Source organism: Panthera pardus, unplaced genomic scaffold (genome assembly GCF_024362965.1).
Source record: "Panthera pardus isolate Hobbes unplaced genomic scaffold, ASM2436296v1 HiC_scaffold_12, whole genome shotgun sequence".
NCBI lineage: Eukaryota > Metazoa > Chordata > Mammalia > Carnivora > Felidae > Panthera > Panthera pardus.
The window spans coordinates 106,529,738-106,554,002 of NW_026526677.1; the positions used below are offsets into that span (position 1 = coordinate 106,529,738).

The window sequence follows — 24,265 nt, forward strand, 5'->3', positions numbered from 1 at the left end:
CATCCATGTACTTTGAAACACTAATATTTGTTCATAGTTGAAAACTATTAATGCAGAATGTGCTTATAACCGTTGTGTCAATGTCGTTTCTGTCCCTGGTTGGTCCTAATAATGTAAGTGATTGCGAGAAACTTACAGGGTTTTATTTTTTTGTAGTAGGTTTTAAGGGGTTAGAAAAATGGTTCTTTCATATTATGAAGGGGTTCTATTATTTACCCAGACACAACTCCGTGAAGATGATCTCAGAGTATACACATGCAGCTATTCATTTGCTGTGACAGCTTCAAACAACTTACTTGGGAGATTTCTGTCAGTTTTTCCAAGTTGAGGTTTAATTATGCTTCATCAGTGTAGCTTTTGCCAAACGTATGACTTGATTCATCTCTTTATGCTCAGATGATATGTTAGGGGTTTCTTCTTTCTTGTTTTTCTTGTTTTGTCCAATTTTTAGGCCATAAAAGTTTTTGAATGTAGATAAATACAATTTCTTGGTAATTGAAGTTGCAAGTGGGTGGGTCGTTTTCCTAACTTTAAAATCTAATAGCTTACCATTGGTATGTAGGTTAAATGTAGAATTTGCACCTTCTTAATTTGTATGTTTTAAAAGTACTTACAAAAGACATAAAACCTTTTAATGTATGCAAAAGGAAATCGTGATTCAGTGGTCTGTTTACTTTTTAAATAATATTTGCAAATGTGGTACCAAATAGGGTAAACCCTAGAATTAGAACCCAGAACCTAATCATCTGTATGCTTTATATATAGTTTAATATGCTGAGCCATATTACATTCCAGGATATGCTGATGCTTTAAGGATGTTTATAATGGATTCGGGGGACATAGGCTGTATCAAAGACTCTGCATCAAAATGTATAGAAAATGTATTCACTGGAAAAGTAGTTTTCCATCTTCAGGGGAGATTATCGGCATTCACATTTTTGGGGTGTTCTCAAGCATTTTGAAGACTGGAAGCAAGTATATCTTCTAAGTTACTGGTCTGATGTCTACAGGTAAGAAAATGTTCTCTACCACCTTTATTTGTGAGCCATGATGCTTCAGTTCTTAGACATTAGGAATTTACAAGGTCTTCAGTTCAAGGGTGTCATGAAAGACATGCTGAATGGGAGACGAGGAGGCGTGGCTTTTTCCACAAAGTGGTAAGACTAATACCACAGACAGACAGACCTACACATTCCCACCCAGGGGTTTGCAGAGGAATTGCTGTTTGCTGTTTGTGCAGAGCACTGTTAGACTTCATGGCACGGATGATAACCCTTTGACTCTGTTGTGGAAATTGTAGTTAGGTCACGGAGTTGAGACATAGACCCAAATTAAGATGTATAAAGTAAAGTAAATACCAGAAGAAAAAGTGTGATAAAATGTGCAGGAGTTAGTTAGGATTTAAGTTAGAGGTCACATAATTAGCTAATTAGGTGCTAATTAGCAAACAAGAAGCATGGCATGGGTTTGAGTGATCTGGTCGGGAAGTGTTCTCGTCTTTTGTACAATGACAGCAACCAGGGAGCATTGAAAGTTAGCAATTCATCACTAGGCAGGCTGGCTAATATTTTATGTTTGTTAGCTTACTTCTCTGCCACTGAGGATTTGGCATATTCCTTAAAGTCAAATGTAAATGGGTCTGATTTTCTTAAAGTTTATTGAGCATAAGCAACCTTATTAATAATGGTTTATATTAGAATAGCCAGTATTGATACATAATTTAACATTAAAGTTTTCATATAGCTGTTAACTACTGTATTTAACTTGCATTAAACCTAGTATATTTTTAACTTATAAATTAAATTTTATTTTCAGTTTGTGTCATCTATCAAAAGTCAGTTCCTTCTTTACAAGTTATGCTAAACTGAACGTTAAGTAAAATCACTCATTCTTAACTCTGCTGTTTATATGAAAAAATACTTGCTCATGTAGTGAAGAAATACTTGAGCTTTATGGAGACTAGGAGAGTACGGTGAGGTGATTTGGTCTTTTTCAGCCATTTAGCAGAAGTGTTTTGGCTTATATGAAAAAAAAAACCAAAAAAACAACCCTCAAATACTGAATCACAAATGTCATCAAGAATAAATGAGAATAAAAAATAGGTATATAAATGAAAGCTTAAATAAGAGATCAGAAGTATCTCTAAAGGATAGGAGTGAAATAAATTTATAGTGGTATGATCAAAGCCCATCATACACAATATTTGAAAAAAAATTTTTTTTAATGTTTATTTCTGAGAGACAGAGCATGAGCAGGGAAGGGGCAGAGACAGAGACACAGAATTCGAAGCAGGCTCCAGGCTCTGAGCTGTCAGCACAAAGCCTGATGCAGGGCTTGAACTCATGAGCCGTGAGATCACGACCTGAGCTGAAGTCAGATGCTTAACCGACTGAGCCCCCCAGGCGCCCCATCATACACAATATTTAAAATCACTCCAATTAAAATAAATATACAGTATAATCAGAGTAGGAAATTTTCAAACTATAGTAAACAAATACAGCAAGGAATATGTTGGACACTATTCTAGTAATAAAGCACTCGAAAAAGATTTATGGTGAGGAATTCAATTAAAGCCTAAAGCAAAAAAAATTGGTATAGAATTTTTTTTTAAATTTATATCTAAGTAAGCATATAGTAGTGCAATGATTTCAGGAGTAGAATCCAGTGATTCATCCCCTACATATAACACCCCGTGCTCATCCCAACAAGTGTTCCCCTCAATATCCCTTGCCAATTTAGCCCATCCCTCCACCCACAACCCCTCCAGCAACCCTCAGTTTGTATGTATATGTATATATATACATATACACACACACACTTGATATACACAAAAGTGATATACACTTTTGAAAAGTGTCATATCTCTGTGTGTGTGTGTGTGTGTATATATCTATATCTATATCTATATATATATATCTTTTGTCCCCTCCCTGTTTTTATATTATTTTTGCTTCCTTTCCCTTCTGTTCATCTGTTTTGTATCTTAAATTCCACATATGAGTGAAGCCATATGATATTTGTCTAATTTCGCTTAGGATAATACACTCTCGTTCCGTTTACAAAGTTGTAAATGACAAGATTTCATTCTTTTTGATAGCTGAGTAATACTCCATTGTGTGTGTGTGTGTGTGTGTGTGTGTGTGTGTGTATGTGTGTGTGTACACATACATACACACACACACACACACACACACACACACACACACACCTTTACCCATTCATCAGTCAATACATTTGGGCTCTTTCTATACTTTGGCTACTGTCAGTAGTGCTGCTATAAACATGGGGGTGCATGTGCCCCTTGGAAAGAGCACTCCTGTATCCTTTGAATAAATTAGGTACTAGTGCAATTGCTGGATGGTAGGGTAGTTCTATTTTTTTGAGGAACCTCCATGCTGATTTCCACAGTAGCTGCACCAGTTTGCATTCCCACCAGCAGTGCAAAAGTGTTCCTCTTTCTCTGCATCCTCGCCAACATCTGTTGTTGCCTGAGTTGTTCATGTTAGCCATACTGACAGGTGTGAGGTGGTATCTCATTGTGGTTTTGATTTGTATTTCCCTGATGATGAATGATGTGGAGCATTTTTTCATGTGTCTGTTACCATCTGGATGTCTTCTTTTGAAAAGTGTCTATTTTTGTCTTTTGCCCATTTCTTCATTTGTTTTTTGGGTGTGGAGTCTGATAAGTTCTTTATAGATTTGTGCTACTAGCCCTTTATCTCATATGTCATTTGCAAATATCTTCTCCCATTCCATCAGTTGCCTTTTAGTTTTGCTGATTGTTTCCTTCACCATGAAGAAGCTTTTTATCTTGGTGAAGTCCCGTAGTTCATTTTTGCTTTTGTTTCCCTTGCCTCTGGAGATGTGTTGAGTAAGAAGTTGCTGTGGCCAAGGTCAAAGAGGTTTTTGCCTGCTTTCTCCTCTAGGATTTTCATGGCTTCCTGTATGATGTGTAAGTCTTTTATCCACTTTGAGTTTATTTTTGTGTCTGGTGTAAGAAAGTGGTCCAGGTTCATTCTTCTGCATGTCGCTGTTCAGTTTTCCCAGCACCACTTGCTGAAGAGACTGTCTTTATTCCATTGAATATTCCTTCCTGGTTTGTCAAAGATTAGTTGGTCATACGTGTGCGGGTCCATTTGTGGGTTCTCTATTCTGTTCCATTGATCTGAGTGTCTGTTCTTGTGCCAGTACCATACTGTCTTGATGATTGCAGCTTTGTAATACGGCTTGAAGTCCGGGATTGTCCTGCCTCCTCCTTTGGTTTTCTTTTTCAAGATTGCTGTGGCCATTCAGGGTCTTTTCTCGTTCCATACAAATTTTAGGATTGTTTATTCTAGCTCTGTGAAGAATGCTGGTGTTATTTTGATAAGTATTGCACGGAATATGTAGGTTGTTTTGGGTAATATCAACATTTTAACAATATTCTTCTAATCCATTAGCATGGAATATTATTCCCTTTTTTGTGTGTGTCTTCAATTTCTTTCATAAGCTTTCCATAGTTTTCGGTGTATAGGTTTTTCACCCCTTCAGTTGGGTTTATTCCTAGGTATTTTATGGTTTTTGGTACAATTATAAATGGGATAAATTCCTTGATTTCCCTTTCTGCTGCTGCTTTATTGGTGTGGAGAAATGCAACCAATTTCTGTGCATTGATTTCATATCCTGTGACTTTGCTGAATTCATCAATCAGTTCTAGCAGTTTGTTGGTGGAATCTTTTGGGTTTTTGATAGAGTATCGTGTCATCTGCGCAGAGTGAAAGTTTGACTATGTCCTTGCTGATTTGGATGCCTTTTATTTCTTTGTGTTGTCTGATTGCTGAGGCTAGGACTCCCAGTACTATGTTGAATAACAGTGGTGAGAGTGGACATCCCTGTCATGAAGCTTAGCATTGTTTAGTACAAAACTTTTTTTTAGCTTAAGTAAATTTTAGGAGATATATTACCTCAAGCATTACAGGTAGCATTTCCTTGTGAAACACTGATTAATTGTGGGGTTTTTTTTTTGGTTTTTTTTTTTTTGAGTTTATATGGTAATAGCTTGTGTCATAGCAAAGCATCAGAAAACGGGTTAAGGATTTTTTGGTTATTTTTCTTTGGAGATTCCTTTTTAAGCATTAAAATGATCAAGTTATTGCCAAATTCCCTCCTTTGTAATTAAAAAATAACTTTTCATCTATGCTTAAAGAAAATTGTTTTTATTTATTTTTATTTATGTATTTTTTTAAGTTTATTTATTTTTGACAGAGAGAGTTAGGGAAGGGCAGAGAGAGGGGAGAGAGAGAATCCCAAGTAGGCTCTACACTGTCAGCGCAGAGCCCGACACGGGGCTCAAACTCAAGAATCACGAGATCATGACTTAAGCTGATATCAAGAGTCAGACACTTAACTGATTGAGTCACCCAGGTGCCCCAGAAAATTGTTTTTTAAAAATCTAGAAGACTAGGTATTGCAAATTTTTTTAAGGAAAAGTGTGCTTTTCTTTGGCTTCAAATAGTACCAGATGATGTGCTGAAGTTGTGAAATTCTGAAAGTACTTGTAGGCTCTACTTGGCTACTCTGTGGCTAAAGCCTCATTAAAAAAAATAACTCCGTTAAATCATCAAAATTCTAAAAGATAAGTGGTACATGAAACATGAAACAAAAGTCAATAGATACGATAGAATAACACTAAAAAATACAAGCCTTCTTTCCCTGTCCTCTGGTCTTCCACCTACCCCCAGAGGTGGCTGTGCACCTGTGCCTCCTGCTGGAGACCACCTGTGCATGTACCCACATGCGTATATTATGGGCTTTCTGTTGTCCGTACACATGGTTTTGCACTTCTTTCACTGAACGTCGTATTTTGGAAATCCTCACACAGCAGTACAAAAATACCATTGCATTTAATTTATGGATGTTCCTTAACTTCTGATGAATTTTTATGTCTTTACCAATCCTTTGCTGTTACAAACAATACGCCATAGTCTTGTAGAAACACTGCTTGTGTGTGTTTGGTTTTTTTTTTTTTAAGAGGAGAGGGAAACCACAAGAGGCTTTTTTTTTTTCTTTTTGAGAGAGAGAGAGAGATCAAACAAGTGGGGGAGGGACAGAGAGAGAGTGGGACAGAGAGGATCCGAAGCGGGCTTTGCACTGACAGCAAACAGCCTGATGCAGGGCTCGAGTTCACAGACCGGGAGGTCATGACCTGAGCCGAAGTTGGATGCTCGGCTGACTGAGCCCCCCAGGTGCCACCTTGCTTGTTTTTTCCTAAGAAATTGTGTTACAGTCTAGGGGATGAGGTAAGTTTACATATGATTTTTTTTATATTTTAGATATTCCAAAAATACAGGAAATTTTTTACTTAAATGTTGTGTGTTTTTTACATTTAACAAATTTAAATAGTAACATATGCTTATGGAAGCACCTTTAATAGAAAAGCAGACACGTCTCCATCAATTGGATTTCTGCATATCAAGTTTACTTAAAAGGTGAAGTAATGATAATGTCACTTTTGAGGGCCCAAGTGACAAAGATCTGTCAGTAATTAAAACTTACCTGACTTCTTCAAATTCTGTAATCAGAAAATGTTACTATAAAAGAATCAGTAGGGTGGGGTTTCCTAAATGTACGTTGGTAGTCTTTTGGTTCTTAATTTCTTTTGGTTGCCACCATTTCTTCAGTGGTTCAAATTTTCGTTTGCCTTCTTGTGTTAAAACAGCAACAGTTGGTTGAGTGCCCAACTCTGGATTTCAGCTTAGGTTATGATCCCAGGGTTGGAGGTCGAGCCCCATGTCAGGCTTCATGCTGAGCATGCAGCCTGCTTAAGATTCTCTCTCCCTTCTTCTCCCCTCTCCCCTGCTCATGCTCTCTCTACACAATAAAAAAAAAAAAAAAAAAAAATTAAAAACAGGAAATGACAAGCTCAGGTCATTGTGAAACACTTAATAATAAATGCTTTATTTACCACATCACCCAACAAAAATAGCAAAAATATTACGAAGAAATTTGATTCTGCAAGGGTTTTTGTTTTTGCTTTTGTTTTTAATTTTAAGGGGGTAGATCAACTTAGTGTTTTTCGAACATCTTTGAAGCTACAATGTAAGTGTAGTCTTTTATTTATTTATTTATTTATTTATTTTTAACGTTTATTTTATTTTTGAGACAGAGAGAGACAGAGCATGAACGGGGGAGGGTCAGAGAGAGAGGGAGACACAATCTGAAACAGGCTCCAGGCTCTGAGCTGTCAGCACAGAGCCCGACGCGGGGCTCGAACTCACGGACCGTGAGATCATGACCTGAGCCGAAGTCGGCCGCTTAACCGACTGAGCCACCCAGGCGCCCCAAGTGTAGTCTTTTCTTATTTCAGTGCTACTAATGTGATCTTTCTGAAGTTAAAATGTCCTTTGACTTCACAGCTTTCTCTTTAGATCACATACTGCTCTTATGCCTATAAATTTGACCTAGTTCTGAAATGATTTTCTTGGGCCACAAATAATTGTGGGGGAGGGCAGGTATAGAGCCTAAATTTGTTTCAAAAGTGTTAATGCTGTTTCATGTTAATCAGAGAGAAGAAACATTGATCGTAGTGGTTTGTGGTCTCCCTCTCTCTCCCTTTTCCCTAGATTCACACTAAATTCTAGGCTGATTTCTCAGAAAGGCTCAGAGGTCTACAGTGGTCACCAGTTTCCGTTGCTCTGTATGCTGCTCGTGCCATGGAGTCCTGGCCCTGCCATCCGATTGTGCGGAATCCTAGGTGTTCTCAGAGACTGTCAGTAATCAGATGACCCTGTAGCCCCCTGTTCCTCTTGGTCTTGGGGCACACGGACCCTTTCCCACATTTTCTGGCTTCTTCAGATGTTTTCCTTTTTATGGAAGATGCTTAGATCCAGGTTTTGCCTGTTCGAAGCACATTAGCTCCATAGCCCATGTGACTGGCCCTCTAAGAGTGTTTAGGAAAGATGCAAACAGGTATGAGCAGGCAGCTGTAGGGCTTAGGGGAGGCCCGCATCTGGTTTGAATGGCCCAGCCACATACTAGCTTCGTGGCCCCGGGACACCACTCACCCATTTGGAGCCTAAGTTTTCTTGTCTGTTACATGGGAGGAACACTCTCCAGTCTTGTGGGCATTGATTATAATACACAGGGAATATTTGGCTTATTCCCTGGCATATTAAAGATGTTAATAAATGGTAAGTTCTCTATTTCATCATATTTTTGTTCATCTGTCAGTATTGTGGATATTAGTATTTATACCCATGTGCTTTGAATTCTGTTTTTAATGCTTCAGTTTGCCCTTTAAGGAGTGTACTTGTGATTCTCTTAGAAAGTATTGCTCGGGCCTTGTGCTCAGTATGCGGAGGTAAAAAGAAACGTGGTCCGTCCTAAGTAAGAGATAGTTACTGTTCACTGCCAGTAGACAAAATCAATAATTGATGTGTGCTTATGCCTGATGGATAACCCCTTCTCAGCCTCCCAGTGTTGGGGTGTCCCCAGGCCCAGCCCTTCCCTGTGTATACCTGGATCTCATAAGGACTCCATCCACTGTTCCTGCCTTAAATACCATAAGTATGCTGAAAACTTAAGTCTTCATCCAGAACCTCTTCTGAACTTTGGATGCATGTATCCAACCGTCTACCTGGTGTTTCCACTTTGATACCTAATGAACATGCCAAACTCCCTATGTCACACCAGACTCAGGGTCCCCCTGGACCCCGTACTCGCCCCCGCCTGGCTCCTCCTCTTAATGAAGAGCGAGCCCATTCTTTCAGTGAGTCGGGGCCAAACCTCCACCACGTATCACTCCTTGTTGGCTCATGCCCACATCCAACCCAACCACAAAGTTGTTGGTCCAACATTCAAAATACACACTATACCCAGAACATGACCCCTTTGTGCCTCCTCCACAGCTGTCCCCCGCTTCCACACACCGGGTTTGCCTGGATTATTGCTAGAGCTTTCTGGTGGGGTTTCTTGATTCCTCTCTTGCTATTCTACAGTCTGTTAAGACAGAGGTCTTAAAAAGGTAAGTCGGATCCTCTCACTTCTCAAAATCCTCAAGGCTTTCCATCTCAGGGTAAAAGCCGTAACCTCAGTGGCATCCAGAGCCCAAGCTCTGGTCACTTGTTCTTGGACCTCATCCGCTAATTTCCCCTTCTCTCACTGAATCAAAGTCAGCTGGCTTCCCTCTCATTCTCTAAACTAGCCAGGGCCCAGATACGCCTTTTCCCCCAGATATTTTTATAATTTACTTCCTGGCCACCTCCAGGGTTTTGCTTAAATGTCCCCTCAGTGTGGCCTTCCATCTACCACTTTAAGTGGGACTTTCCCAGTATTCCCTACCCATTTCTTCCCACCACCTTCCTCTAAGCACTTGCCATCTAACATCTGTAGTTTCTTTGTATGCAGCTCTTCCTCGACCTATGATGGAGTCGCATTCGATAAACCTGTTAGAAGGTGAAAATATCCCAAGTGGAAAATGCATTTAATACGCCTGACCTCCCAGCTTCGCCTAGCTGACCTTAGACGGCATGCCCAGAACACTTAACATTAGCCTACGGTCGGGCAGCACTAACACAGAGCCTATTTTGTAATTCAGTGTGGACTTTCTCAGTTGTTGACTGAATACTGCGCCGAGGGTAAAAGCAGTGGTCGCGTGGGTACAGAACGGTTGTCAGCCTATCGGTGTTGACCCTCGGGGTCACGTGGCTGACCGGGCACTCTGCCGCCGCCCGGCTTCACCAGAGAGGATCCTACCACGTGGTGCTAGCCTGCGAAGTACAAATTTCGAAGTGTGGTTTCTACTGAGTGTGTATCACCCTCACGTCCTTGGGAGGTTGTAAGTCAGGGGCCGTCTGTCTTCCGCTGCAGCATAAGCTCCATGAAGGCAGGGGTTTTGGGCAAGGCCATGTGCTCAGTGCCTGGAGTGGTGATTGACACCTGGTGGATGCTCGTGTTGTCTGTTAAGCGAATCGGATGGATGGCGTCTGGGAGGTCAGAACGAAGGCTCCTAATCTTGCCAGAGGGTCCCGGGGAAGGCTTCCGGAGGGAGACCACCCCTCAGCCAATCTTTAAGACTTGGGTTTTTTTTTTTTTAATTCTTTTTTTTTCAAGTTTAAAAGTTAAAAGTTTTAAGTTTATTTATTTTGGAAGAGAGAGAGGAGTGTGCATGTGTGCATGCAGGGCGGAGGGCGGGGGAGAGAGAAGGAGAATCCCAAGTAGGCTCCATGCTGTCCCCACAGAGCCTGACGTGGGGCTTGAACTCACGAACCATGAGATCATGATCTGAGCCGAAATCAAGAGTCAGATGCTCAACCAACTGAGCCACCCCGGCGCCCCAAGAATGAGTTATTCTCAGGGGGGACAGAGGTAGGAAGACTGTCTGGATAGAAGGGACCACATAGACCAGCACGGGGAGGCTCAGAAGGCCCGGCTGTGGTGGGATCGCCAGTTTATATCTTAAACGCATGAAGTGCGAGATTCAGAAGTTGGTGTCATGAAACAGTAGAAAATCGTGAGGGGAATAGTTGCGTCTGTGCCTGTGACGTGTCATTTTGGACAATTTAGGTCTGGAATGCCGACGGGATGTCAGAAGATACCTCCCAAGGGGAAAGGGTAGGGAGAGACACTGGGTTTGGTAGAGGACCTTGGTGAGGGTCCTGCAGCCCAAGTGCTGCCAGAGCAGAAGAGACAGGATGTCAGGTGCAACCTGGAGAGAGGGCTGTACGTACACCACAGGGCTGGGATTTCAGGGATTTGGGCGGCGTGAGTGACCACCAGCGTGGTGGCCTGTCACAGCACTTAAAGTGCACACTGGTTCTGGCAACAAGCAAATAATTGAAAAGAGCCGTTTCTGTGGAATTAGAATAGTTTTTTGTTCCCACTTAACTGTACAGTGTCTTTTGGAAAGTATTCCCACAAACCTGTGCATACAACAGGTATGACAGCCAAAAACAGAAAACAGAGCATTTTCCTCTCCCCCGCCGTGTCCTCTGTCAAGTGCAGGTGTCTGAGGCAGATGCTGGTGTGCACCCTAGCCCCGCACCCCTTCCCGAGCCCATGAGATGAGAGCCAGCCAATGAGCATCTGTGTCCATGTTGACCTTCCAGGGGCGCCCCGTGTGGCACCTGAATGACCGAAGCTACTGGAATAATTTCATTCGCTCTTAAACATCTGTTCAGCACTTGAAGTTAGATCTTGAGGGTTCACAGATAATTTTTAAAAACTCATAGTCTAGAGAAGGAAACAGAAGAGTTAAGGGATGGCATGACTATGAGACAAGGACACATACCAGGGTCTGGGGAGCGGCCAGCCTCTTGCTGGCACCTCCAGGCACACAGAGGCCATTGTGATTGTCAGCACTTAGCTCAGGGACAAGTGTCATCCTCCCCCCCCCCCCCACCGTCCCCCGGGCTTCCTCCTCTTCCTCGTAAGGCTGAGGGAACGCCTCGGTGGACCTTCAGCAGTGGTCTTGTGCTGTTTGTACAGGGGTTCTAGGAAAAATCACAGCTTCGGAGTAATTTCTAACACTGGAACTGGGGGCGTTGGCGGGGTGGGCAGAGGCGGAAGTCTGGGACTAAAGCCAGCTCTGGAGCTGAGTAGATTAGGAAAGTCTACTTCTAACTGGGGCTGACTCTGGAGACCTCAGGATGGGTGAAAACGGATCTTGTGTGTGTTCCGGAGCTGCTAAGGAACTTCCGTTGGGAGGAGTTGTTGCATTTTATTTATTCATCCAAATATTTTAGTACCTAGTAGCCACCAGGTACTGTGTACATAGTTGTCACTGAGGATATAATAATGAGACTAGGTCCTTACCCCGATGGTGTTATTTTCTACAGAAGGACGTGAAGCACAGAGTAATTGCAAGGTTGTGAATTGCATTCAATTAAATTATGTGAAATTGCCGCTATCCAAGCATCTTTGACCTATAAAAGCAGCACATTTGTATCAACTTAATATGATGAAAGGAACACAGGACTGAGTTGGGGAAGATATGGGGGTGGTAATGGGGCTTGGAAGGTCAGAAAGTCTCCGTACAAGGTGGCACGTAAGTTGCCTCCTGAAACAAGAGAAGCCTGGTTCCCCCTCTTCCTTATTTAAATCTGGATGTGAATGCAAGCGCCAGAGGGACCCCCGAGTGCCCTGGCCCCAAGGCGGCTGTGCATAAACAGGAGTCTTGTGCTCTGATGAGCATAGCGGCTTTTCAGATGCAACAGGCCCTCTGTTGCTGTACCTTCTGGCTTTCCAAGAAAAGTCAGAAAACAGCTTTTTTAAAAAGGACATTCAAAGAGTAATGCTTGAGACGCTTCAGTTGAAATGTCAAGTTTATGTGAAACGCTCCTAAAGTTTACATGCCAGCTATTTCAAACATTTTAGGAAATGCTTTGTAAACCCAACGACGTTACTTGCTTGTCCAAAGTGGCCTGCTGGGCACCGATTTACAGACTTCCCTTGAAAGCTTTCCAGGTAGAGGGAACAGGATATGCAAAATTAGGAGGCAAGAAAGGGCTTAATTTGTTCAAGAAACAGAAAGGAGGGCCGTACATCTCCAGAGCTGAGCGACCCCAGAGGACAGAGGTGTGTGAGATGAAGGTGGGAAGGAGCCAGATCACAAGGAGCTCACCAAAGTCCAGGGCCAGAAGCGTGGGGACAGAAGTGTAAATTCAGGGTGAACGCAACTCAGCAAGCACACGCCCCTGGGGCCACAGAGGGCGGCATCCGCCTGGAGGAGAGGGTACTTTTCCTCATCCACACAAGGATGTCCTAAATGCTACAGGTGTCCCTGAAGGTAGGTGCCTTATTCCATTTTACAGTTGAGTAACCTACCCCAAGGCACAGGGGTGGCATAGTTTGCATCTGGGTTTGGTCTTCTTTGAATTGGAAGCCCACCCAGATCCTTTTTACTACAAAACACTAACTACTTTTCCAACCGAGATATGTTTATAGGACAGTGCCCTTTGGCGGATTTTCCCGTCTTGCCTAACTCAAACTGAATGTATCCACTAATTTAAAGGCCAAAGAAGAATGTTTTCTATATTTAAAAAAATGTTTAATGTTTATTTGTTTTTGAGAGAGACAGAACATGAGCAGGGGGAGGGCAGAGACAGAGGGAGACACAGAATCTGAAGCAGGCTGCAGGCTCTGAGCTGTCAGCACAGAGCCCGATTCAGGGCTTGAACTCACAAACCATGAGATGGTGACCTGAGCCGAAGTCGGACGCTTCACCGACAGGCACCCCAGAATGCTTTCCATATTAAGGTGAATATGGAATAACAGTAACCTGAAGATCAGACCCCACAAAATTGAAGACCAGACTTCTTTGTTCACCTGTTTTGCGCAGGCTGGTTCCACCAGACTGCTGAGAGCTTAGTGCTTCTTTTTCAAAATTAGGAATATCACTTAAAGTTGAAATACATGATTTACTTTTGTGGGGGTGAGCAAGCAACCTTTTCCTTTTATTGAGTGTCAAAGCCTTAGAAATCAAAGGGAGGGTTTATGCTCGAGGGATCTCAGACACCCAGAGGAAAATGAATTCGAGAAGTGAAAATGAATATGGAGAGAAATAGGCTTTCTCAGCCATGCAGTAGACGTCGAATAAAATATTTCAGGAACTCTGCGAGCAGGTCTTTGGTGAAAGGAAGTAAACTCAGTCTGGAAGACAACTCAAGAGCTTGGGCATCAGAGGGAAGAAGGCTCTTGCCCGGAGAGCTGCAGACCCGAGAAGAGAGGAAGGCCGCCACAGTGTGAGGCCTGAGGAAGGAAGTCTGCGTAGCATTCAAGACGGGCTTACATTGAGGTTAACCACCTGAGTCAGTGTCTGGAGGAGGAGATTGCTAAATTAGTTTTCAGAACTCAGTGTGATAGAGTGTTTCATTAAAATTCATCAGTCACTTCTTTGGCACTTATTAGAACATTTGAAGAGAGAAAGGAGCATAATTAGTAACATTTTCCAGATGCTCTATGTGGGTTATTTGATATACTTTGTAGCTAAAAATGGATCTGATTTAACTTTCCTTATGATTCTTAAAGCTATTAGATTTTTTGCCTGCAGTATTAAAATGAAAATTGTATTAAAATGTTCGGACAGCCGTCGTGAGAAGCCCTGACTTTGCGGTGAGAGTGTCTGTCACCATGGCAATAATGTGAATGCTTCTCTTCACTGTCCTCAGAGTAACCATTGACTTTTCTCCCTTGATGCTTTCTTTGAGACCTTCCAAATTCTAATGGTTCAAAGACCAAAGATAACTGGAACCAAAATCTATAGCTTTTCTCTCTGTTGTAGTATGTTTCCTCCATTAATTTCTGATGGTTTTAAACACATAACAACTAGAGAATGTTTTACAACAGTGTTAGGGAAAGAAATGTGCCTAGGGGAAATAAAAAGGAATGTATACATTCTTGTTATCTATATTATTAAATTATTACTAAAACATGTATTATTATACACTTGACCCTTATACAACATGAGGGCCTGGGATGCCAGCCACCTGCTCAAAAATCTGCATGTATCTTCTGACTCCCCCAAACTTAACTACTCATAGCCTACTGTTAAGTGGAAGCCTTACCAATAACATAAACAGTTGATTAGCACATATTTTGTGTCTTATATGTATACCTACTGTGTTCTTACAATAAAATTAGCCAGAGAGAAGAAGCTGTTAAGAAAACCATAAGCAAGAGAAATACATTCATAGTACTGTACTGTGAATACGTTCACAAAAATCCCCATGTAAGTGGATTTATGCGCTTGGGTTCAAACCTGTGTTGTTAAAGGATCTGTGTATATATATATATATATATATATATATATATATATATATATATATATATAAATAGATACTCATGTATTAGTTTAAAAAATAGTACATCGACAGTAACTTTGACATTCTGAGGCCTTCCCCTATTACATCATACTTCCCTGTGGGTTTTACTGTGTTTGTGTCCACAAGCAATATGATACCTAGTTTATATGATGTCTAGCGTTGCATGCATATGAACTTTAGATAGTTTTAACACACACACACACACACACACACACGCATTTTGACTAATATAGTAGTGGTTCATTCATTCTTGCTGCTGTGAGTACATTCACTTGAATACTCTACCATTTATCCATTCCCCTGATGGTGGACATTTGTCTTCTAATATTTTTTATTTTACAGACAACATGGCCATAGATCTTGTTGGACATGTCTCTAGTGAATGTAAGCAGTAGTATCTCGGTGGCGGAGACCTAGTTGGGAGGCAATTATTCAGTTTATGTAGCCATTAAATTACTTTTCAAAGTAAAGATACATTCACATCTTTACCACACGTGATATTACCAGAATTTTTAAACTTCTGCCTATTTGATAGGTATCTTACTGTGTTTTTAATTTGCATGTTCTTGATTACTATTATAATTGAGAATCTTTTTTTAAAATTTTTTAATGTTTTATTTATTTTTGAGAGACAGTACAAGCGGGGGAGGGGCAGACACACACACACACACACACGCACACGCGCACACACACACACACACACACAGAATCGGAAGCGGGCTCCAGCCTCCAAGCTGTCAGCCCAGAGCCTGATGTGGGGCTCAAAATTATAAAGCATGAGATCATGACCCGAGCCGAAGTCGGTTGCTTAACCCACTGAGCCACCCAGGTGCCCCTATAATTGAGAATCTTTCTTATATTTATGCGCCTTTCACGTTTCCTCTTCCTTGAAGTGACTTTTTTTTTTTTGCTTGTTTTCTATTAGCTTCTTTATCTTGATGTAATTGCTTCACAGAATTTCTTTGTATTTTGGCCCTTAATCTTTTGATACTTAACTGTTTTACAGTTATCGCCTTCCAAATTTTACCTCATCTTTTCACATTTTTATGAGTTTTTGATGGATACGAATTTAAATTTTATTGCAGCTTAATTTATAAATCTTCCTCCTTGTGATCTGTGGCAATTTTTGTGCACGCATCTTGTTTAAGAAATTCTTCTTTTCCTTGAGATCATGAAGGTATTCCCCTATATCTTCTCTAAAAGTTTTGAGTTTTTAAACTTTCTTCTAAGCATTTGGTTATTTTTACACTTGAGTCTTTAATCCAGCTAGAAGTAACTTTGGGTATGGGATGAAGTATGGATCCATTTTTTTTTTCTATCCGGATGACCAGTATGTTAATATTCCATCCCTCTCCCATTGAGGCATTGCCACTTCTTACCTATATTAAGGATTCACATGTACAGTCTCTGTTCTCTTCCATTGGTCAGTCTGTCTATCCCTGTGTCAATAGCATTCTGTTTTAATTATAGTCTTAGTTTTATACTGAGTCTTAATTTCTGATAGAGCTTTCTTTCTTTTTTCTCCACCTTGCTTTAATAATAAACTCCTGACTAGGTTTGGCCCTTTGTTTTTTGGGTTTTTTTTTTTTTTGGCCTTTTCTACATAATTTTACATAAATTTTACATAAATTTTATTATTATTTTTTTAAGTAATCTCTACCCCCAACATGAGCTTGAACTGAGGACCCTGAGATCAAGAGTCACATATTCAACCGAGCCAGCCAGATATCCTTTCTACTACATAAATATTAGAATTCATTTAAATTGGGGGCATCTAGGTGGCTCCGTTGTTAAGCATCCGACTTTGGCTCATGTCATGATCTCACAGTTCACGAGTTCAAGCCCTGCATTGGGCTCTGTGCTGTCAGCTCAGAGCCTGGAGCCTGCTTCTGATTCTGTGTCTCCCTCTCTCTCTGCCCCTCCCCATCTCACATTATTTCTCTCTCTCTCAAATAACATAAACATTAGAAAAACTAAAAAAATTCATCTAAATTGTATGGGAGGGGCAGGGGCTCAGTCTGTTGAGCATCTGACTCTTGATTTCCGCTCAGGTCATGATCCCAGGGTCATGGGATTGATCCATGGTCAGCGTGAAGCCTGCTTAAGATTCTCTCTCTGTCCCGCCATCTGCCTTCTCCTCTGCTTGCACTTTGTCTCTCTCTTAAATAAGTAAATAAATAAGGATAAAAGCATTTGTTTGGAAATGTATTAATAATAATTAGATTAATTTGGGAAGAAATTACATCTGTACAATATTAAGCATCCCTAGTCATGAATATATTTCTCCATTTATTGGTATCATCCTTAATGCCTTCCACCAAAATTTAAATTTTTGCTTTAAGGTCCTGTGTATCTTTTGCTGGATTTATTACTAAGCAACTTAATTTTCACTAACTTCTAGAAGTTACATTTTAAAACTCTTTGTGGCTGCTATATAGAAATGAAATTGATTTTTGTTTGCTGACCCTATGTGCAGGGACCTTGCTTATTCTTGTTGTTTCTAATAATCTGTGAAATCTTTTAGGCTTTCTACATAGTCACCTGCAAATAATGGCAGTTCTCAATCTGTCTTCTCAATCTGTATAACATTTACTTTTCTTATGTTACTGTGTTGACTTAACTGAACATTTCAGTACCATGTTGGACATCACTGGAATTTCTGATTTAAGAGGAATGCTTCCAACAGCTCTAACATTTGCCACTACATGTTGGCCCTAGGTTTCGGTTCATGCCCTTTATTGAGTTAATGAAACTTCCTTTTATATACATACGTCTATTTTGTTAGATTTTCTTTTTTAATAAAGATAAGGCTTAGAATTTATCAAATGCAAATGTATATGGCGATAATACGTTCGTGTACTTTTTTTTTTTTTAACATACTGAATTAGGTAGATTTTCTACTGTAAAACCAAGTTTGCCGTCCTGAGGTAACTTGATCTGATCTATGTCCTAACCCATGACTTGGCGCTCCACAAATCCTGAACTCCCTGTACTGTGGATACCTGTCCCTCTACAGTAGACCCACCCGCTTCAAGGGTTGGGTGTTCAACAAAGTTATTTTAATCTCATGGCGCCACCTGGTGGCAAATTTAGAAATTTCTGACTTGATCTCTTTTAATTTTTTAATTTTATTAAAGCAATTCTTTAAATGTTTATTCTTGAGAGAGAGAGAGAAAGAGAGAGAGAGTGCTTATGAGCGGGGGAGGGGCAGGGAGAGAGGAAGACACAGAATCGGAAGCAGGCTCCAGGCTCTGAGCTGTCAGCACAGAGCCCGACGCGGGGCTCACACTAACAAACCAGCAGATCATGACATGACCTGAAGTCAGATGCTTAACCGACTGAGCCACCCAGGTGCCCCGCTTTTGTTACTTTTTAGGGAAATGTATGGATGTGGTTTCTTCTGTTATCACTGACATTTAATCTAATTCTGTTTCTTCCTTGTACCTTACATTTATCCCATTTACTCCCATGTCATTCTTTCACTTTCTCTTCCAAATTTCCTCAATATACTCATGCAAATCATTCTTTTTTTCCTTCCTTTGTTTTCTTCTTTTCCTGCCTTCCAGTCTCTCCTTTTGTTCTTTTATGAGTATAAATCTACCTCAGTTGTGGTTAACCATGGTAAAAGTAGTGCTGGGAACTAAGGGAAAAAACACAGGACGTATCTTTTAATGAAATCTGAGACAATAAAGTACCAGCCCTGCTGACCTTCAGAGTCCTTGAAAACACTTCAAGTTCCCTTTGAAATGTTCTCAGGTTTCAGGTACTCCTTAATCACCTAATTAATCCTGCCCAGTTTAACATCAAGCTCAAGTATTACAGAAAAATTTTAAGACTGTTAATAAGTTTCATGGTTTCTGTGTTCCTTTACTACTAGCTTTGACAAATAAGGGATTTCTACTGTATTTGACTACAAAGACTCAGTTTTTCATTATGGCTTAAACTGCCTGGAAACAACTACCACTGAAATCGTGCCGTCCATGGGAAAGAGCTCACCACAGATGCCCTTCCGGTACATAACTGATGTATAAGATAGAGATTTCCAGTAACTGCATTTCTGCCTGCTTGAACCACAGCATAGAACGTACTGTGAGCAGTGTTCTCCCCAGTCCGAGAACTCGGGCGTGGATAAGCTTGGCTGGTTTCGTGATTTCTCTGTAGAATTTACTGTGACTTCATTTTTGGTGTCTCTAAGGGCTATCCCTGAGAATGGAAGGTGAGTCAGCTGCAGGAGACAGACCAGAGAAAGTAGAGCCGGAATCGATCTCTTTAACCTCTGCAGTGCCAACATGGACACAGAAGAGGTTTTTATTTCTCGTTTGTCTTAATCCACCCCGGTTTTCTGGCAGGCAGGCACAGTCTGTTGAGAATTTGCTTCTTCAAAGACATATTGATTTCAAAGGAGGTCTGTGAGTCTGCTTCGTGGCCAAAGGACATTTTAATAGTGCCTAGATTAATCACTAGAGAACCTCAAATCAAATATAAAATCTGATCAGTGTTATTTTAACACTTTGGGATCCATTATTCTCGTGAAACCGATTTATTTGTGTGGAGTTGCTACAACCATTAGAATTCTAGCATCCATTTGAAAGGGAAATGTCACCAGATTCTTATTTCCACATTGTAGCAGTGGAGATTCAAGACTGGATTGGAAAAAACAAAAGTTAAAAATTAGGAAGAAGATTGCTTTGGCACTTTGGTTGCCCAGGAGGCCCTGCCCAATCCGGGGTGACAAGGGTGCTTTTGTCATTCTGTACTATTTGACTTCCTTCTGGGTTCTTTTGCTAAGTGCTTCCTAACCCCGATGTCTCTTTTGAAAGGTGGGGACCCAAACTGTATGCACTGTTCCAGATGCGTTCTTGTCAAAGCAGTATAAAGCAGATGTAACAGGAAGAAGGCTCCCTCCCTCACTAGGTAAGTACAAATGGCGGCCATGGCCAGGGCCAGCCCACCTTTCCATGACACCCGCCATGCCCGCCCCTTGGCTGGACCCCATAAGACCCAAATCTGTTCACCCACAGCCTGGAACCATTAATCTAGTAGAGTGAATCCCCAAAGGAGGTCGCCTGGAGAAACCCCTACCGTTACAGCATCTAGTTTCACCCCCTGAAGGTTCTTTCTCCCTTGTTTGCATCTCTTGGGCTCTTTGCCAGTCACGCACATCTTCCTCCAATTTAATAGTTTTGATGTTGGATAAGATGAGACTTTGTCTGTAATCTTTGTGCGCTGATGGGACAGGCTGCTTTAGACTGTTCTCTTTTGTGATGTGGAGTGAGTACTGCAGCACAAGCTCACGCAGATGATGCCGTGTGCTGCCGGGAATTCAGAAAGACTGAAAAATGAAGGGCTGTCCATATATAATGAATAGAAGAGATCCAGAATCGGTTCATCAGCCAGGTTCGTGTTCTGCAATGATCTCAATTTGGAAACATTTAAAAGTCCTTGACCAACACGGTTACCTTGAAACAGGTTGTTTTAAAATTCTTTAATTTCCTTGGCGGAGACTGTTAAGACCCTTCCCATTGCTTTTTTTTTTTTTCTTAATTTTTTTTAACATTTATTTATTTTTGAGAGTGAGAGAGAGCACGAGCGGGGGAGGAGCAGAGAGAGAGGGAGACACAGAATCCGAAGCAGGCTCCAGGCTCAGAGCTGTCAGCACAGAGCCTGACGTGGGGCTCGAACTCACAAACCGTGAGATCATGACCTGGGCCGAAGTTGGAGACTCAATCGACTCAGCCACCCAGGCGCCCCTAGATTTTTTTTTAAATGAGATTTAAAAAATGGTCATATAAGTTCGACCCAGGTCCAGAATTTTTAGAAATGATGTGCTTCCTTGGCCTAGGATTTTGGATTGCTTCAAAATGAGTTTAAGGTCGTCCAAGAAGCTCGGACGTTCTGTGACATCACCCAAATGTTTCCAGTGTTTCAACGTCCACTTGAAAGGCTTGTGGCACATGCATCATTGTTTTGAAAGTGGTGTAGGTGCTTGTAAATTCATAGAGTCCCAGTTAGTCATATTCCTGATTCCTGGGATTTGAGCTAAAATCCCAACTTTGCACATGCTCTTACGTCCTAGCGAAAGCCACAGACGGTTCTCCTGGCTACTCCTCTTTAAACCGTTGCTTCCAATGCAGGGACTTATGTAAGTCTTTCCATCTTGTTTGCCGATGGGCAAAAGCCCCCCAAGTTAAGATGTACCTGATGATTTGCGACTGTCCCCTCACCGGTTGTCATCCGTTAACGTTTTTGCTTTTTTTGAGCAAATCCTTTGAGTGAGTTTAACTGTGTGCTCTTGTCGTCAGAAGCAGGAAGAGAAGGTTTCTGCATGACTCACCGGGAAAGTCAAGATCAAATGACAGACTTCTGAATTATCCCCAGATGAATTTATTAAAGGATCAAAGGAGTTGGCAATCGCCACATCCTTCAGCTTGAAATGTCACAGAGTTGGCGGCCTTGGAAAAGTGCCGGGGCCTCTGTGGCTGATGTCGTGGACCCAGGAGAAGGGATAGGGACTCGCGAGTGGTCTTCTGGTCCTTCTGCTGCTGTCCTTAGGGCGTCCCAGCAGAAATCTCACGCGGTCTTTGTTGTGGCCAGCCCGTGGCGTTACGGGGAGGAGGAATCAGAGGTTCACGTACAGTCACAGACAAGTGAGAACTGGCTGGTTTCTTCAGGGACAGAGGCCCCATGGACACAGGTGCCAGGGGGCCAAATTGCCCATCGCTCCCCAAAGCCTCTGGCGGTCTGGGGTGTCCGGACTCCCAGACTTCTTGCTCTCATCCTCCAGGCCTTGTCCTTTGTCTGAGGGGCTAGGTTGACGGTGGCCTGGGAGACCGGGTGAGACCCGATCTGAAGACCCTCATGCCGGACCCTCGAGGGGGAGGTGGCCTGAGGTGTGGAAGGCAGAGCTGGTGTAGGGAATGTGAGCTCACCCCTTGGGCACGCCTGTTCCCCCCACCCCACCCCCAGCCTGCTCATCTTGCTCTCCCGTGATTCACATCACGAAGGTGTTCGTACCCGTGACACGAGCGGTCTCAGACCCGCCCCTCGCAGTTCTGGGTCTGAACGTGGCGAGATCTGCTCCCTTAGATTCCCTCTGAGATGGGAACAGTAGTGGGGCTGCGGCCGGAGCCACCTGCCTTCTGGTCGTCCCAGAACAGCCTGTATTCGGCACACGGCTTCAGGAGCGCTCCCCCCCCCCCAATAATTCAGCAGCACACTCCACCGTGGCTAAGTGTCCCCTACGACATGTGGGAGGAGGTCCAGGTCCGAGGCCTCACCAGCTCTGCGATGCCAATATGCAGGTGTAGCCCAGTCCTTTCTCCCCTGATTTTCCTGTTCCCTCCCTGTCTTCGTGCAGGTCCCTGGCATCTGACACACGGCGAGCTGTAGGACGAGGACACACCAAGCCGTGCCTGATGTTCTGAATGTGTCTGTCCCCCCCGAACCCTGAACCTCAGCTGGAACCGGATGGACAAGAATTCCCCCCACCAAGGGCTCTTTCGCCGATGGTTCTCTTCACGGCTCAGTTTACTGTTGGTTTTCCCTCGCTCGCTGTTCTGTCTCTCTCCAAACCTCTCCTGGTTGCCTTTCCTAGGGACAGACCTTAGGAAGCTGGGCCGGGACTTGGGAATTTGTGCATTGCGCCCTGCAGCCCCAAGCATCCGCCTCGTCCTGTCTTCAAGGCACCGCCCCCTCAAGAGATGCCTGAAGGCATCGGCTTCTGAGAACCCACTTTTTTTTTTTTTTCTGCATGTCTAGCTTGTAAGGAGGGATATATGGAGAGCATTTCCTAGAATTTTCCACTTTTTCACAAAATGTATGTGACTTATTTTTGGCTTCGAACTGAGAGCAAATGTCGTGGCATACTGCTCCGTTTACTTGTGCACATGTGTGGAGTCTGGAGAAATCGACGCTACATTCCCTCTCCTGTCTGGGCTGTTTGTATAATTGTATATAAATGTAGCAATAAATATATTCTAACATCAGCCTGGGGAGCCTGATTCTGCACCCTCGCGGTAGGCAGTGTATAAATAGCGTGTTTTCAAGGAATTGCCCTGCTGACTGGCACGACCCGCCTGCCCCGTCCTCGTCCTCCGCGATTTCACAGAGTGTCAGTTTGGAGTTGGCCAGTGTTGGGCGAAAGAAGCCTGAGGAGTGTGGGGGCAGAGCTGGGATGTGACGTGGCATTATTAATTCACCAAGGGGCACTATGTCTGACACTCTGGGGTGGCTCAAATGTCCCAGGGCTGAAGCTCAGAGGATTGGGTGACAGTGTGCCTTCTGAGCCATTTTAACAGTGGCTCTGAAGTCCTCCGAGAACGAAATGTGTTACAATCACCCGGCAGGCACCCGCGGCCACAGAGTTACCTCTTAAAGATTTCCAGAAAAAAAAAAAAAAGGCAAAATACGCCAACATGATGCTGAATTTTCCACCTGTCCCCGATGTTCTTCAAGGGTAAGGAGTCGAGCCGTTTAAGCAAATGTCCTCCTAACGGGGACAGACCCCTAAGCAAATAACCTTTCGATTTGGCGGGGATCATGCCGTCGGTCTCATGCCAAGGAGGATTTGTTCCCAAACTGGTCTCATAATTCACTTGAAACCTTTGGTTATCAGGCATTTTTGCAACTGAGAAGAGAATCACATACTTTGTGGTTTCTCATCAGGTTGCTGTCTCTCAGGCTCCTCCTCGATTGCAAGAGGAAGTTGGCGCACAAGTTTTCCGCCCCCGGGATGTAATAGATCTGGAAGTCGGGTGTCCCATGCCAGCGGTTGAAAGACGGCTCCGTAAAAAGTGTGTGTTTCTTCTGAGACGGAGAGAAAGAGAGTGCAAGCGAGCGGGGCAGGGGCCGAGACAGAGGGAGAGAGAGAGAATCCCAAGCAGGCTCCATGCTGTCAGCGCAGAGCTCCGTGCAGGGCTCCAACTCACCCACCGTGAGATCATGACCTGAGCCGAAATCCAGGGTCGGTCACTCAACCGACGGAGCCACCCAGGCGCCCCTCAAGACTGCTTTTTACGTATTAGAGCAGCGTAGACTGGAGGGCCCGAGGAAATCACGTGGTCGAACCCTTCGAGCCACTGATTCATAACCAGGAAGGTGCCGGGTCTGTGAATTCACCTTCCGGCGACCTTCACCTCAAACTCCCCGCGGTACTCCCACACAGACATTTTCCACCCACGGTCTAGCCATGGCTGGTGATATGGGGGGACGTTATCTAAAAAGACAGGTGACAAATTATCATTTGCTTCTGGCGATGGCGTCATAACAGATAAGCCCAATTATAGACACCGCCGCGTAAGCTTGTTTATGGAGCTGTGGAGGATGGAGAAGTGGTCTTAAACCTGGGCACCTGTCCGTCTCTGCCTCCGAATGGGAGTCAGGGCCTGGATGTTTCTCCCCACCTCTGCGCCTCTGATGGGCCTGCTGGGAGATGAGGTGTTGGGACTGAATGATTTCCGGGATCCTTT

General features: G+C 42.9%; 1 protein-coding gene across 2 annotated transcripts in view; it reads left to right on the forward strand.

Moving 5' to 3' along the window:
- The window catches only part of RDX (radixin), a 93,372-nt gene extending 70,589 nt beyond the window's left edge, over nt 1-22,783 (forward strand). The window contains exons 15-16 of one of the 2 annotated variants that reach the window (XM_053900526.1): nt 19,619-19,712; nt 22,156-22,783. In XM_053900526.1, coding sequence (XP_053756501.1) covers nt 19,619-19,685 — 67 coding nt within the window. In that variant the 3' untranslated portion in view covers nt 19,686-19,712; nt 22,156-22,783. Of the gene's footprint in view, nt 1-795; nt 821-19,618; nt 19,713-22,155 lie in introns of those variants that run through there. The other variant, XM_053900527.1, reaches the window with a different exon arrangement.
- The last annotated feature ends 1,482 nt before the right edge of the window (nt 22,784-24,265 follow it).